The sequence below is a fragment of the Vulpes lagopus genome, chromosome 8, assembly GCF_018345385.1.
Source record: "Vulpes lagopus strain Blue_001 chromosome 8, ASM1834538v1, whole genome shotgun sequence".
In the NCBI taxonomy this organism is placed as follows: domain Eukaryota; kingdom Metazoa; phylum Chordata; class Mammalia; order Carnivora; family Canidae; genus Vulpes; species Vulpes lagopus.
The window spans coordinates 53,568,521-53,585,869 of NC_054831.1; the positions used below are offsets into that span (position 1 = coordinate 53,568,521).

A 17,349-nucleotide genomic window follows, 5' to 3' on the forward strand; every position below is an offset into this window, starting at 1 on the left:
GGATGGTCAGCCATTAGGCCAGCTCCAGAACCAGGGGTCATCTAACCTAAGTACACACACATACAAATATGCAGAACCTTGAGAAAAAAAAAGAATGCAAGTGGACTGCATAATCACTGTATCTCTTCAGGAATGATGGAGAGTTAACTCTTACATGTTTCTAACATGTAGATGAGAGTACATGTTCCTTCCACCAGACTTTGTCATTGCCATCCAAATAACAATAAAGGTGTTGATGGAGAAGAAGCCAAGCAGAATTCAAAAGGAAAGGATTCCAAAGTGGTCCTACAGCTTTCCAACTCTGAGGATTCTGCACTAGCTTGCGTTGGCATCTGATTACCTTAGCTGCATCTCAGAATCTGTATTTGCTAGTTAACTCATATACAACCAATCTAGTCAGTGCCACAAAGATAATCATCAGTGGGTGCCTGGTGCTTCCTTTTCTCTTTATTTTCTTCAATATGTCAGTATCACAGGTGGTCTCTCTATATTAATCAAGGTGTATCCTGATTAAGAAATAATTAACAGCCAGGACGTACTAAGCAGCAGTTTTAGGGAATAATAATCTACATGACAAAGGCATACACAGTCCTGTGCATTTGCACTTACAAATCATGAACTATTTGATATAAGAGCTGAGGTACAGAAAAACTTGCAGCAAAAAGGGTTATAAATCACTGTGAGTTGAAAATAAATTAGAAGTAAAAACAAAACATCTGTAAAACTATACCGTAAAGCCATGGAACAATTACTTCATTTTTAAAAATGCAGTTTGTGTACTCCTTAAAATTGCCCATTCTATAAAGTAAACATACTTTTGAAATCACAGTATAAAAATATCTTTGTGATTCCAGTCCCTTGCTTTTAACCCTATTGTGATCTTCACCACGTTGATTTCATAATCATGGTATTTTGACCAAAGGCAAACCTTCTATATGTGTCCTCATTTCATTGTTCCCACAGACTGCACATTCTCATGTTGAAAGCTTATCTTTCTGTTTATCTCACTAAGGAAAAGGTTTTCTTCACCAACTGTCATCTTGTTACTCATCCCAGATACTTACCTCTTCCAACTGATATTAAAGTAGAAGATTAAAGAAAGGGACCCATTTTTTAATTTCTTGGTGGAAGAATTCTGCTCACAAGGCATTCATGCAGCCTACTAAAGCTCTTTTGCCAGAGACGTTTCCTTGCTTACTCATTGTGTTGAAAAACCACTGACTCAGAAAATGTCAGAATCTTCTGGAAAGACGATGTGCACAGATATTTGCTATGAGTGCTAAGACATCAAACAAAATGATATGCTGCTTTTTTACCTGCATGAAGTTCAGTTATTAAGGTCTTTTGAATTTCAACCATGTGACCCCACTGCATCTTAATAATTCTAGTAATATTAACTGAAGAATGGGAGAGTGGGATTAATAAAGCATTTTAAAAATTTCTATTTGTCTTGCTTTGTGTCCTCCAGAGATCATTAGCTTTTAGTTAAATTTTCATGCTACTCAGTCATTCTTAGATTGGGGTAAAGATACAAAACTGAGTTTTGTAATAATGAATAAAATCTTGCCTGTGTTATAATTTTTTTGGCCAAAAAGATTAATAACTTTATCTTTCTAAATGTATTAAAAATTTAAAGATTTCATATAGTTTTCAACTGCTTTTCATCAGAAGCACTTGAAATAAAAAATTCCTCCCAGAAATAAGGACTGATAGAAGAACTGATAATTAAAATGAAGGAGAAATTCATTGAAATTGGGATTAGTAAAATGTATTTTAAATGATAAAGCTTTTAAAATTTTCTTTTCATTTGGGACATGAATTATGTGGCCCAAAAAAAGAATAGTTACTTGAACTTATAACAAACCATGTTGTATTAATTTTCCTTTTATTGCCATTAACATTTTAGGTAATTGGCTTTTAGATTCTTCCATAAAGAATGCTTGTTTCCTCTTGCTTCCTTCTAATTTATTCAATTTCATGGGCTCCTCTTTCGGTACCCACCTTTTCTTTTCCAAACTCAACCTGTCTTAAATGTTTTTCTTAATGAGTTCCTCACAAAAATACTGAAATCTACAAGAAAGTGTGTTTTTTTTTTTTTTAAGAAAGTGCTTTCAGAATCGTGGTTGACGTGTTCCTATCTTCTGTGAGAGTCCACATATTTTTCCTCCTGAACTGAAAAATCAGATGGCTATTGCTCTCATGGTGCTGCAGAACTGTGGCCAGCATCCCTGGTTCTGCTCTAGGTCTCTTTCTTCCCAGGGCCACTGAGACCTTGGCTCACCCCCTCCCCCTGTAAAGGCCTGCCTAGGGTGGAGAACAACAACAATTAGCCTCAATACTCAATATAAACAAAAGCAGGGAAGAGTGTCCCCATAAAAAAGCTCTTTAAAATGCGCATATGTTAACTCCTATTCACAATAATTGTTCATCTGATTAGCACTTTGTCAACTGGGATGTAAAACTTGGGGGTAGGGAGGTAGAGGGGGTGATCAGATAGATGAGATGAGGGGAAGGTCAAGCTGCCATGATAGGTGGCTGCAGAGCAGCAAGAAAGAACAACTACTTTACAGTTTTATTGGGACCATTATTCACAAATAATAGCCATTTCTTCCCTCTTTTCTTCATTTACCTTTCAGAAAAGAAACATTAGTTTAAGGATTCAGGACTATTTCCATATGATTAGCAATTCAAGATTTGTGCACTTTTTTCCTTCCCACCAAAAACAACCGTCAGGAACTGCATACTTTTTGTCAAGAAAAAGTGAAAAGCTAATGCCTGCTGAGCATCTCACTGTGATAGGCACTATCCTGGCACCTTCGTGGGTACTTTTTTCATTGAGTCCTGACAGTGACCTTTGCACAAGGTATTCTTATCCCCATTTCATGAAGGACAGTTTGGCTCAGAGTGTGACATTCCCAAGCTACGAGACAGAGCCACAAGCTGAAACCACATCTGTTTGAACCCAAACCCTATGTTTTTACTGGAGACTATGATAGTGGCCATAACCATGCATAATAGCTCAGTCAGCGTGGACAAGTAGAAAGAGCCCTTGGAATCAACTGGGCCAAGGTTTGAGTTCCAGCAGCATTACTTTGCCAGCTTTGAAATCTTTAACTATAAAAAGTACCTAATAGTAGTTTCTCTTTAAGACTAGCTATTTGAGAGAGAGAGCCTGTGTGCTAGCACGTACAAGCGGTGGAAAGGGCAGAGGGAGAGAATTTCCAAGCAGACTTGCTGAGCACAGAGCCTGATGTGCTCTATCTTATGACCCAGGCGATCAGGACCTGAGCTAAAATCAAGAATTGGATGCTTAGGGATGCCTAGGTGGCTCAATGGTTGAGCATTCTGCCTTTGGCTCAGGGCATGATCCTGGGGTCCAGGATCAAGTCCCTGGTCGGGCTCCTTGCAAGGAGCCTGCTTCTCCCTCTGCCTACATCCCTGCCTCCCTCTGTGTGTCTCTCATGAATAAATAAATAAAATCTTAAAAAAAAAAAAAAAAGAGAGAGAGAGAGAGAGAGAGAGAATCAGATACTTAACCCACTGCACCACCTAGGCACCCCTCTCAGAAATTTCAAACTCAGGTTTTTGTGGCCATTCAATGACATGGTGCATGTAAAGTATTTGACGTGTGCTAGAACGTAAAGAAACTCTGATGCTCAGAAAGCAGGAATCCTCTTCCTTCCTAAGCGAGGCAACAAGTCCCTGTTTGGCAGGACAGCTCTCAGCTGCCTGTGGTGCGGGGAGGGTGGCCCACTCTTGCTGGCAGTGTGACAGGAAGGAAGGAGAAGGCGTTAGCTGAGACCATGGCTCTGCAGAGCAGGGAAGTTTGCAAGCAGAAGGGACCAGACTGGACTCTGATATAAGACACTCGAGTAGGGAAGTGCCTCTTTCCTTTGTGTGGTATCAGATTGCCTAAAATTTGGGTCCTAGATGCACTGATTCTTGGAGGTCTTAGTGCTACAGATGAGGGGACTAGAGATGATGTTTGGCATCCCGAGTCCTTAGACTTGTGCCTGTCACCAGCACATTTTGCAGTGCACTCTGCAGTCAGTGCAGAGGAAATTCCTGTTAACTGTGGCTGCAGAGACTGAGCGGTACCTTGGGGAGCGAGGAGGCAAGGGCTCAGTGTGTTCATAGGTTTTTCAACAAAATTAAGTTGAGCTCCTTCGCGTCATGAGATTATTTCTTTTATCTTGTACATCTCCAAGATTTTACCATATTTGTTTTAACCAGAGGCCATCTTGGAAAACAGTTTGAACCCCAACTGGAATTTATTATTTGAAAGCCAAGTGAGAGGGAGAATAGGGATGCCAGCAAATAAAATTTAAAATAGGGTTTTTCAGTTTAATAAAAATAAGACCTAAACAGCATCTGAAAATTCCGGCCCTTTGTGGCGAAGACTTTGGCAGCACTTTGGTTCAGAGCCTAGGTCCAGGGAGCCCATTTCAAGAGCAGGGACTCTCGTCTCTCTGCCCATTCACTATTCCATGCTCAGCAGAAGGCCCCAGAGTCAAAGGGGTGATGGAACTGTGCCCAAACCATCAAAGGGACGGGCAGGAACAACTTTACTCAGGAGCAACAGAGCAGACCCTGGTTCTCAATGTGGAAACCAAGGAGGCACTTGATGATTGCAGTCATCTATAGAATGGCCAGCCCTTGTAATTTTCTCTTACTCAGTATTTTCTAGACCTTGTTGTGATCAAGCTGGCTGCCATACTGGCACTTTAGCACCATCAAGCCCACCGTCTTCTCCCTGCTGTCCCTCCCTGCAACCAACACCCATCATACCAGTTGTCTGATGGTGTTGGAAGAGGAGGAGGATACACATTGTCCTTTGTCCAGACAGTTACGATCTGGCAACCTTATTGGACTTGTCTGAGTCCTATGGATAGTAAAAGCAAACTCAACATTTTAAAAAATCTGCTTTAATCTTCAAATGAATATTAATTTTTTGTGAATTCTCTCTAATGAGTGAGCTTTCAGAAAGTCTCATTTAATGATAAATGAAGTTTTGGGATATGACAAGCCGTTTCTATTTCGAGTTTCCTTTCCCCCCCCCCCCTTCTTAAAATTCAGAGATAACATTATACCTTGTAGTTAATTGCGGCAACCTTGTATATAATTTAGTCCCTTGGAGGGGAGAATGAAAGAGAGGAAGGTCTTTAGTTCAAATCAGAATGGGACAGATCTGCGAGGTGTGGACTTTGGCACGTAAATTAATTTCCTTGTCTCATTTGTCTTAACCTGTGAAAAGGGAACAAAAATAGTTATTTGCAAAGTTTGAGTGAGGGTTCAATGAAAAGACCTAGCACAGATTCCAACTCATAATAAGGACTCCGTACCTCCGTTTTTCTTTAATCCATAGTTACATCCATTTTTCACCAACTGTAAATGCCACTTTGCAAAAGTTATTTTTAATACACTTAACATAGAAAAAAACAGCCCATATTTAAAATCCTAATATTAAGTTTCACATTGTATAATTGCACAACATTAATTTTACTGAGTGAGCCTTTTATGTTTTCAGTTAATAAAGTCCATGTTTAGTGCCTGAGAGCCCTGTGAGTCTCTTTAACTGTGTTATGGGAAATTTTGCAGGATTTCCAGAAATTATGAATGTCACTGGAAGTTTCTACCTCTCATTATTTAGTGCACAGTTCCTTGAGATCTATAATTCAGTAGGTGACAGGGGAGGGTTTTTAGATCACGCCATCTGGGGAGGCCTTGTAAATGCGTATGGAGCAAACCACTGTCGTAATTGCATTGCCAAGAAAGGCTTCCTGCAGTCACACCGTCCTAGTATTTTAGAGTTTTAAAAAGTTAACAGCATTTTCAGCTTCCTCTAAGGACTCCTGTTGTTCAAACTACTTTAAAAAAATTGTAGTCATTCTAGCATAACTGACCTTTATTGCAAATTGCGTCGTTTTGTCCTAAAGAGCTCAGTGTTTGCGGGACTCTCATTGTCCTTGGGAAGTAATGAGCTCTAGTACTTCTCAGTGTTTAACTTTGGGGGGTAGTTATGCACGGCCTGTCAGATTATTAGATTACTTCCCTCATCGTTAGCAATTCTTGTCCTTAAATAGGCAACAAGGAAAAGAGAAAACCGAAGACACTCCGTGTGTACTCTAGACATGCTCATTTATGCAGAGACACACACATACCCACCACAACTAGCCCCAAAGGTACCCGTTTTAAAAACAGATTCAAAAGGGAAATTTAATTTTCCTTGCATTCATTCAGCGGATATTTTTGAGCACCTCCTGTGTGCCAGGCACAGGGAGTATTCAGTGGGAAAGAAGCATGTGTCCCATGCTTCAGGAAACATGCCCCCAACCCAAAGGCCACCACCAGTGCCAGTTTCTTTTGCTTCCCTTCAGAGATATACTGTGCATAGAAGGAATATATTTGTGTGTGTACCTCACTATTTTTTTGTAATCCAAGTGATAGCACACTATCCATCTCACATCTTGGAGAATATTCCAGATTGGTCTAGCTCATCCTTCTTTCTTACTGTTGCATAGCATTACACTAGATGGTTGGATGGTTATTTTATGATGTACCTGTTGCTGGACATATTGAAGTAATTCCTAGGGGATGTTTTTCTTCTATTTTAGGGCCTTGTGTCTTTCTCCTCTGCTTTTACATTTCTTCTAGTGCATCACCCCATTCTGTGTCGTTCCATCAATAATGATTCTGGGAAAAGGGACACATCACCACCTTCACAGACACCCTCACCCTTGTCTGTACTTCCTGACTGATCCAAGCCAGCATGACAAGGTTACATTTATCCAAGGTTACATTTACCCACAGATTTCTTGTGATCACCTTATAATTGTTGATCTTGAAGACAACACAACAGATCAACTTTCCTACTCCAGGATCCACTGCTTTGAATTACAGCAAACTTGACAGTTGACTCCATTTGGCAGGCATCACCCCCGTCACCTAGGACTCTGGTTGCAGCTGCCCTGGCTGCTCACTGTCCGATGTTCTCCTGTGCTGAAGCAGCCAGGTACCCCAAGGGGCTCCCTTTGCTCCTGGATCAGAGGCGGCCTCCTTTTCCTTTGAATGGCATTGCTCTCGCAGTGTGATTTTATTTCCACCATAACATAGAAACTTTTGAAGATCAATCAAAGCACAGTAACTTTAAATGCATCATAATTAGATCTCTCCCTTTTGGATGGCTCTATAAAGTGTATCTTGTTTCATTTCTGGAAACCTTAACTGCCAGAAGGTTGCTTTCTCACACTTGGTCATAAAAACATAGGAAGCCCCTTCCCAACTTAAATCTTTAGAGATTTTGAAGTGACCTTGACCACTGGTTGTTGCTTCAGCTGTACTTTCTGGTTTCTATTATTTCTGCTCTTCTTCATATTGACATCACCTTTCTGTGCCTCTGAGGTTCAGTTTTTCCATTTCTAGTTGTTTCTTCTCTCTTCAACCCCTGCTTTGCCCCTCTGTGGATATCTGGTTTTTGTTTGTTTGTTTGTTTGTTTTTTAAAGCAGTTTCTTCTTCAGCACTGGCTTGTTGCTTTGACTGTGTTATCTTGTACCTGAGCAGCATAATTTACTGTTCTCTCTCATTCCCCCAGATGGTTAGTCAGCAGGTCTCACCAGTCCCCTTTATATTAAAGGGTTTTATCATGATGCTAACCCAGTTTCTTATTCTGGCAGTGAAATTAAATTTAAAAATATATATGATTTTCTAGAGATAGAGGCTTTCCTTTTTTAATTTTGAAATTTTGGAAAAGTTAACATTTGCTTTTGAACTGTGGCCCCCTGAGTGTCCAGTGGTTGAGCATCTGCCTTCAGCTCAGATCATGATCCTGGAGTCCTGGGATTGAGTCATGCATTAGGCTCCTTGCAAGAAGCCTGCTTCTCCCTCCTATGTCTCTGTCTCTCTCTGTGTGTCTCTCATGAATAAATAAATAAAAATCTTTCAAAAAAAATTAACTGAGGCCCCCTTTCTTCCTTTTTTTAAGACAATTTTCTAAACTCAATCTGTAAATTCTTTATTTTAGCCATTTATCACTTAATTGCCACTTACAGATTCAACAAATAATTATAACATTTCTGCCACATGCCCAACACTGTCCTGGGCCCTGGAGACTAGACAAGCTCTGCCCTCCAGAAATCCACTTTAGTGAGAGGAGGCAGTGGCCCATGATGTAATCCAGGAGATGGAGCCAATGTGCTAGAAAATGACAACAGGAAAGCAGGTGGGGAGTTCAATTTTAATTAAGGGGATTAGAGATGAGCTCCCCAGGAAGAAGCCATTTGACCAGACTCAAGGAAACACAGTAGCAAGTGCTGGGGATTTACCTGGAGGGAGAAAGGCATCCTGGCAGTGAGCACAGTGTGAAAGCTAAGGAAGTGGGTGTGTGACACCCAGAAGGAACAGCAAAAAGTCCCCCATGCTGGAGGGGAGCAAACAGAGGAAGTTGGTCAGAGAGGTTCCCAGGAGCCCATGGCGGGAAGCCTTTCATACCATCTCAAGGACTTTGGCTCTGGCTCTGAGATGAAGAGCCATTGGACAGTTTTGAGCAAGTGAGTGAGGGGATATGTCTTGTTCTGTGAGGCATTATTGTCACATATTATTTCAGGGAGATTTATGACTGATTAAGAAAGCAGCCTTTCTTCTAGTTATTTTGTGTTTAGTCAGAGTACGAAATGGTTCTAAAGGACACTGAGTTTTCTCTCCTCTTCCTTCCTCATTGTTGTGTAAATGCCCAAGACCATTATTATTATTAATATCATTTAATAAGCCTGGTCTTTCAGCAACCAAGAGCTGTCAGTAACATTAAGCTTTATATAAACTCAATCCTGGGGGTGCCTGGGTGGTTCAGCCAGTTAAACGTCTACCTTCAGCTCAGGTCATGATCCCAGGGTCCTGGGAAGGAGCCCAGCATCAGGCTCCCTCCTCAGCAGGGAGTCTGCTTCTCTTTCTCCCTCTGCTGCTCCCCCTGGTTGCACATGCACACACGGGCGCTCTCTCTCTCTCTCTCTCATAAATAAATAAATAAATAAATATCTTTTTAAAAATCAATCCTGATTTAACATATTTCTTTACAACTTATTTCGGTACTTCTTCCACAAGGATGAGAAGATAAGGCTGAAAATGAAAGACATTTGAATTCAAAGGCCACAAATACAGAACCAGAAAATAAATCACAGTATGGTAGGAAGGAGAAGCGAATATGGCAGACTCATTTAGGAGACTGTCAAGAGGTGATTGGCCTATTTACCCACAAACTTCATGGAAACCAAGCTAAAAAGGATACCAACAGATCACACAATTATCCTGACCTGAGTTTTTCCAGACCATAGTGCTTGTCTTTTCCCATCTTACTCTAATGCAAACTGCCATGTGATATAGGTTTTTAACATGCTTCTTCCTCCCCCAAAAAGTGATTACTTTCTAAAAGTTGGTCAGGGGCACCTGGCTGGCTCAGTGGTTGCGTGTCTGCCTTTGGCTCAGGTCATGATCCTGGGTCCTGAGACTGAGTCCCTCGCAGGGACCCTGCTTCTCCCTCTGCCTATGTCTCTGCCTCTCTCTGTGTGTGTCTCATGAATAAATAAACAAAATCTTAAAAAAAAATTTAAAAAATAGAACAAGTTGGTCAGTATGCATTTCACCATTATTCCTACTATGCGGCTTATTTATGTGAGGAGTGTCATTTTTGCCAAAAGAAATAACTTCCCGCTAAAATTGTTAGTTTTGGTAATTGTAGACATTAAAATCAAGGCTGATTTTTAAAAATGTTTTAATTCTGTTTCAGTAGACTGAAACAGATTGCCAGCTTCTGGAGGCAGAAATTGTGTCTGTTGTTCACCCTTGTGTCCTTGGTACCCCCTGAACATCCCTTCAGGTCTTCATCCACAACTCCAAAATCTCAAAAGCTCAGAAAACAAAATTTTATCAAAAGTTGGGTACCAACACTCATTCAGAGGCTAGGCCTGAACTGAGTGAGCCTATTTAAAAAATACTCATCTGTCCCACTTTTTGTGAATACTCATGTATATTACTACAGACGTGATAATAGATCTAATTTGAGTGCTTTGCAGACCCTGCTGGGTGTTCTATAACATTTGGTTTATGCGTCTTACTACTTCTCTACAAATTTTTCCTAAAGGAAAAGATAATTCAGTTCTTAGAATCAGTGCATCGAAATGTTGCCTTAATTATTCTCTTAGAGTAGTTGTAATTGGTCTTCAGCTAACCTAGTAAATCCCAAGAGTGGGAAGTGTTATTGTTATCAGTTAAAATTGTCCTAATTAGTGTCCTAGCAGGTGATTTTTATGGGATTCATGTATTCGTTATGTTGTCTCTGTATCTTATCATTTTGTATCATTTTGTTTTTCTTCAACATTTTTTAAGGTGTCACATCAGCCTTTTTAATGCTGGCGACTTAATTGCAAAAGCACACATAAACAGAAAGGTGTGAGAAGAAATTCACAAGTCACATGAGTAACAGCAACAAAGCTAGCATTCAGTCTGGAATTCCTCCGCCGTGCAAAACAACCCACTGCCAGTGGGTCGAATGGTGTGTCTTGAAAGGGAGAGAGAAATGAGCTTGATACAAGAGACATTTGTTTCACACTGAAAATACAGTGGGAAGTATGGATGTAAATTAAATATAGGCTTTCCCCTCTCCAAGCTTAATAGGGAAAATGAGACGTGTCCATAAAATAAATGAAATACGCAGCAGAACATACCAGAGGAGAGCCCTTGCAGCTCGTGGGGCCGGGAAGGGAGATCAGGAATCGGAACGTAGGTACTTGGAGAGGGTGAGCTCATGGAGTACAGATGGGAGAGGGAGTCCAGCTATCGAGAAGCTAGCTCTGTGTTGAGTAGTAGAGACACACAAACAAATTATTACAGAAAGCAGTATATGTTATCCTGGGGGCTTTGGAACCATAGTGGAGAATGATCAGTCCTTGGGAAGGTGGGCAGGAGTTGACTGTAGGGCAGGGTCTTGAGGAACTTGGGAGTTCACCCAGAAGGGCCGGGGTGGGTAACCTCTCAACAGCCCGACAGCTGCATGAGGTGACTTGTCATATTGTATCCTCCCTACAGGTGAATCCCACATCTCTTCTGGAACGATTCAGAGTGGGAGAGGCTTGCAGAATAAGAGTCAGTTTAGGACCATTGCGCCCAAAATTGTGCCCAAAGTCCTAACCTCCAGGGTGCTACCATGCCATTCACCGTCGCTCTCTGACCCAGTGAATCCAGGCCCTTCCATCAACGCCAAGCCACTGGGGGTGCCTGCCCAGAATTATGCCCTGATGCAGGTTGCTGGACAGGAAGGGACCTTTTCTCTTGTTGCCCTGCCACATGTTGCTTCAGCTCAGCCAATCCAGAAGCCCAGACTGCCACTGCCCGAAAACCTCAAACTGCCTATTCCTCGATACCAACCACCAAGAAATAACAAAGGATCGAGAAGGAAACCTGTTCGGAGCTCCTCTGCGAGTGGCGGTGACATACCTCCTGCCCAAAACCAAACGTCCCCCTCCCCCCCTGACCGGCCTGAACCTCCACACAAAGCCAGTACCTCAGAGCAAGCACTGTCGCTGTCACTATACCCAACCCCCGCCAGCGTTGGCTCAGCGGTACCAACCCACCGAGGTGGCTCTGGAGACCCTCCGCCTCCAGCAACCAGTGACCATGGAGACCTGCACCCTCTTGCCACCCCGACGCCATCCACACAAGCGGAGCCCTCTGCCAAGACTCTAGGGAGAGCGGACGTGCTGAACAAGAAAACGTGCAGTAAACCTTGTGCCATTGCCGGTGGAAAACTTAAAGAGAAAGGTGATCTCACAAAAGCCATGACTATTTTATCACCAGCTGTTTTTGGCAACACAGTGCAGCTGATCTCTCCGGTCCCCAGAGGTAAAGTGCCCATCCTGCCCTACGCCAGAATGAAAACAGTGGAGCTGTGCAAAGCACAGTCAGATGTTAACACCGCAGACAGCTCTGTCCCTGGGCTTGGGGCACCCTGTGCCAAGACATTGGCCGTCACAGGAGGCTTCCACGCCACCACCAGAATGGCTAGCAAGACTCCTGCCCCGCAGCCAGCAAGGCAGAGTCCCTGTGGAAGCGCTTTCTGTCCCGCCACCAGACTGGACCTCAGCCACAAAGCAAAACTGAACAATGGGGCAGCAAAGAGACGAGTAAGGAAACGAAAGGTACCAGATGAAATGTTGGCATTTCAGGGGAAGAGGAGGAAATGTATCATTAATAGGTGTAAAGACAGCAAAGAAAGGGTGAAACCCGATCCCCAAGAACCCAGGGACCAAAAACCTGGGGCTCTGAAGAAATACCGTAGCATTATGCCCAAGCCTGTGATCGTCGTGCCCGCCCTGGCTCCCCTGGCCTCTCCCACGGGTGTGGCACAGGCCCAGACACCTGGCAGCCTGGGACAGGACGTTGTGTTAAATCATCCATTCACTCCTAAATACCTGGGCTGGAAGCAGGATGGCAGCGCCCCCCCTAAGGCCAGCTCTGCATTGAGGAACGGCTTCTCCGGCATCAAGAAGCCCTGGCACAGGTGTCACGTCTGTAACCACCACTTCCAGTTCAAACAGCACCTCCGAGACCACATGAACACACACACGAACAGACGGCCCTATAGTTGTCGGATCTGTCGCAAGGCCTATGTACGTTCAGGCAGCCTGAGCACACACATGAAGCTTCATCACGGTGAGAACCGTCTGAAGAAACTCGTGTGCTGTGAATTCTGTGCCAAGGTGTTCGGTCACGTCAGAGTCTATTTTGGTCACCTAAAAGAAGTGCACCGGGTTGTCATCAGCACTGAGCCGTCCCCCGGGGAAAGGCAGCCAGGGGACGTGCCAAAGAGCAGAGGCCTGGGTGTGCGAGGGACTGAGGGCCCCGTGGAGAGGTGAGTGCTGATGGGACAGAGGCCTGGCACTGAGGTCGGTCTGGATTTGAAGAACAGGGCATGATTTCGTATTTGGAAAGATGAGTTTGTAAAAACATCCCTGGATTGAGATTTATAAGGTAGCTATGTCTTCCTCCTCGTTCTGTGAAGAGGTTTCTCTCTGGTTTCTGAGCAGTGGTGGATTTTCATTGCTTTCTGTCCTGTCAGCCAGGGCACCAATGCCCGGATGCTGGGGACAGCAGAGTGAAGGACGATTTTTGCAGCTGAATTAATTATGAAGCAGTAAATTGCTGCATACAGTTCCCAGGGCTTTGTACAAGTAAGTTTCCCCAAACCTGTGGCCACAGAATTTGTATCTAAACATCATCCTTCGCCCCAGAATGCAGTCTGACCCATGGTGGGGACTCTGTGTGCCCTGCACGGCCGGCCTCCAGGTGCCAGACCCAGCCTCTACAGTTGCCCTGTCTTTCCTGTCGTGCTGGTTTCCCGTGTCACTGTTGTCCTGTGGAAGTACTACTCTCGGGCTTCACGGACAAACAGGCTGTGTAGCTGGACAGCCTGGCTGGCAGGGCTTCAGGCCCTGGGTACACCAGGGAGGCCCCTTCAGTTTGCCTGCTTTCTACTGAAATCTGTTCTCAGCAGCACGTTCTAACTTTAGAAGCTCTGTCCCTCGTCATTCTTAATTGTCCTGATTGTTCTAAACTCTTTCTATCCAGTTGTGTCTTTCTCTGTCACATTCACTAAAATCAGGGCCTCCTATCCTGTTTCTTCCTGGCTTTTCTGTAGTTTCCCTGCTTTTCTTTTGGGCATTCCCATCCACTTGCAGATAGTCTGTGCCTAATTTCTTTTTTTTTTTTTTTAGATTATATTTATTCATGAGAGACACACACACAGAGAGAAGTCTGTGCCTAATTTCATTAGCACATCTGGCAGCCCCACTAAAGAAGCCCCCCTTCTTAACAGCCTTCTGTAATACGTTTTGATTTTTAAGTGAATGTCCAAACTGCTCTCTCTCCGTGCTCAGGGTTAGTGAGGACGGGCAGCAGTGACGGTGGCCCTGTGCTGCCCTGCTTCCCTTGCTCCTACCCAGGGTAGAGACCAAAAGGGAAAGCCTCCTTTACTCAGTGGACACCGGGAGCTTGAGGACTGCGGGGCTGGGGCCGGAGCAGGAGTGACATGGGCATCCCCCGGCCTCTGCTTCCCCATCCCCTGAACTTCTCCTTAGAGGGAGTGTCTGGATCCCTGAAGGCCAACGTCCCAAAGGAGAAGCTTCAGGGATATTTTCCGTGAAATCTGATGTTGGCTATTTTCCCCCTTTGCAGGGAAAACAAGTCAAGCCCGGAAGAAGAGCTCCTCCTGACCCAGGCAGATGAAGTCAAATTACAGATCAGATGTGGCCGCTGTCAGATCACTGCCCAGTCCTTTGCTGAAATCAAGTTCCATTTACTTTACGTTCACGGAGACGAAATTCAAGGCCGGCTACCAGAGGAGATCCTTCCAGGAAGCCCGGCAGCTCCAGAGGAACTGGCGAAACATGTGGCTCCTTTCTGGAAACAGCATCCTGAGAGAAGAAAACTGCTGAAGAAGCTCAGTCCCCCCGAAGACGAGCTCCCCGCATTTCCCAAATTGAAAGGGCAGCCCTGCCTGCCTCCGCAGAACAGTGTGGAGATGCTCAGGAAGATGGAGGGAGCCCTGGCAGGGAGGGAGCAGGAGTGGGGGGCGGTCCCCCGGGGCCCTGCGTGTCCCAGCCCCCACGCCCCCCCCTTCCTGGGGGCCCATTCAGGCCTGAACTGTGTCCTTTGTGCACAGACGCTGGCCAGGAAGGAAGACCTCCTCCTACACTGGGAGCAGCGGCACTGCTGTGAGGACCCGCCCAAGCTGTGGACCATCTTAAATTCACTCCCCAATCAGGGGGGGATCGCACTTTCTGGCAAATCTGAATCCTGAAATACTGGGGCAGGAGGGGGTTCAAGAGAGTGTTGCTTGCTCTTTCTCTCAAGGCTTTGTTCTCTTAGGGTGGTGCTTAATTATAAAACTCAAGCAACTTAGGATCAGCATTAATGAGCACAAGGGATTTTGTACATAGCTATATTTTCTTATTTTCTTTCTCCTTCAATGTATATTTTTCTAACCATGTGCAGTTTTATTTCAGAATTCTGTGTACTGTTAATGTCTTAGACTTTATGTGAGAATAAATAAAAAGATCAAAACTTGGAGATTGAAATGTAAAAGATTATAGGCTGTTCTCCAAGTACAGTTTTCAGCGGGTTTGAGTGTGTGCGTATATCATTTTGTTCAGCTGGTTTCTGTTTAAGTAGACCGACAAATGTGATCTATTTCCAGGTGGCAAAACCAGTTCAGTCTCAACCATAGTACAGTGTTGATATTTATCAGATTTCCTGGTGTATTAGGAGAGGCTATAGAGCAGGATATTTAATAAACTTCGAGTCTCCCATAATTGAAAATCCATGTTTCCAGGACTTAAATTTTTTTTTAATTTTGCTATTTTCTTAAATGTACACCACCTTGGAGATCAGATGTTGTTTCAGTCTTACAGCTGTAGCATTCCGTATCAAAGTAATCAAAACGTATTTAGTACTCCAGCTAATAAAAAAACACTTTTTTTTGGTTAAAAGTTCTTTTCAAATAGTCTTTCGGGCCAGGAAATTTACAACCTGGAAAGCGCACTAGATAGTGCAGTCCAGATGGCGAGGTGTCTGAATCCGCCCTCCCTCCCAAGGAACTTTGCGGGGCTGTCTCTAGCTGGGCTTTCGATGCCACTGGGCCTTTTCAGCCCAGGGTTCGCTTTGAAAGTCAAGAGTGAATGATTTGCCTCTTAAATTCCTGAGAAGTGAACTCGAATCAGCAAAGTTGCCATTTGGAGCTCTGGGCCATCCTGGCTGCAAGTGTATTTTCTTAGAACAGGGGAGCTTGAGCTATCATCCAGCTGAAATTTCAGCCTTTGGGCGAAAATGCTGTGCATGTGGCCACCTCTGCGCAGAGCCAGGCCCAGGCAACAGTGGCCTGTTTTCCCGGTGCTGCAGGAAGTTACCCAAGCAAGAGGAACTGAATTTGAATAGATGAGCTCGTGGGTCTGTCTTAAGTCATCTGTTTTTAATGTCTTATTGTAAAAGCAACCATGATTTGGCTCAAACAGTCCAGGAACGGAAAACTCAATCCTTGACCTTTTGTAAATCATTTTTGTAAATTTGAGAATAGGAGCCTAAGTGGAAATCTCAGAAAGATTTTGCCATGGTTTACGGAGCAATCGCGCTCTACCGAGTTTGAAAGGGATCATGGCAGACCTTCACTGTCTGATATTTTTAGAATGAGGTTCATAATGAAACCACTTTACCATTCAGTATAGCACTCTGTGTGTTTGGGGAAGATTGGTCTGAAGACAAGAAGAAGGACATCCACTAAGAATCCTACTTGAATTCAAGCCATGAAACTCGGATTCAAACTGTAATTCGGAGACTCCTCAGCGCTCCAATACTAAGCAGCATTTCTGAAACACGAGCCAGTTGGCTAAGGCAGAGGAGTGGGCGTGGAGTGTGTCTGAAGCAGAGGTGTGGGGGCAGGATGCACTCACCCAGCATGGAAAGCCCGGGTCCCCAAGGTTCTGGAGACACCACCCACCTACAGCCAGTGTATAACCACAAGGGCACAACACTGAGGGTATAGACGGCCTCTGAAAAGGAGACTTAGGAATGGGGCACCTGGCTGGCTCATTCTGGAGCTCCCTGGCTGGCTCCCCTTCTCATCAGGGCCTTAAACCCTAGGTTGGGAGGGAGAAAATGGGCACTCATCTTTAAGAAAACTCTTGTTAGGAGAGGAGATGGGCAGCGCACAGGGGCCTCACTGGGTGCTTGGGATGGGGGGTTCATTTGGAATAGAATGTTCTAGTTCTCTCTCCCCTGCATCACAGTGGGAATGGCCCCAATGCCACTTAAGGTGCTTCTGGCCCTTAAGAGTATAGCACTTTGGGCAGCCCGGGTGGCTCAGAGGTTTAGTGCTGCCTTTGGCCCAGGGCCTGATCCTGGAGTCCCAGGATCGAGTTCCACGTCGGGCTCCCTCCATGGAGCCTGCTTCTCCCTCTGCCTGTGTCTCTGCCTCTCTTTCGCTCTCCCTGTGTCTCTCATAAATAAATAAAATCTTAAAAAAAAAAAAAAAAAAAGAGTATAGCACTTCTTCAAGAATGGCATGGAGAGGGACCCCTACTAAGGGGCAGGGGTGGGAAGAAAGGAGAGTCACCCAGTTAAAGTACTCTGGGAACAGATTGATGAGCCATGGGTCTTCATTGATAAGCCTTCCTTGGGCACAGACCTGTAACTAACGCAGTCCTCACTACATCCTTGACCCAAAGGCAGGGAGGTTAGAAATGTGTTGCTCGGGGCACCTGGGGGCTCAGTGGTTGAGCATCTGCCTTTGGCTCAGGGCATAATCCTAG

The 17,349-nt window shown here is 44.3% G+C and overlaps 1 protein-coding gene across 14 annotated transcripts in view; it reads left to right on the forward strand.

Annotated features, from left to right (window-relative positions):
* Positions 1-17,005, forward strand: part of ZNF438 (zinc finger protein 438) — a 409,820-nt gene extending 392,815 nt beyond the window's left edge. For all 14 annotated transcript variants that reach the window (XM_041764967.1, XM_041764960.1, XM_041764962.1 and 11 more), the window contains 2 exons: positions 11,078-12,899; positions 14,222-17,005. In XM_041764967.1, the coding sequence (XP_041620901.1) occupies positions 11,078-12,899; positions 14,222-14,846 (2,447 nt within the window). In that variant the 3' untranslated portion in view covers positions 14,847-17,005. The remainder of the gene's footprint in view (positions 1-11,077; positions 12,900-14,221) is intronic.
* Positions 17,006-17,349: the final 344 nt, after the last annotated feature.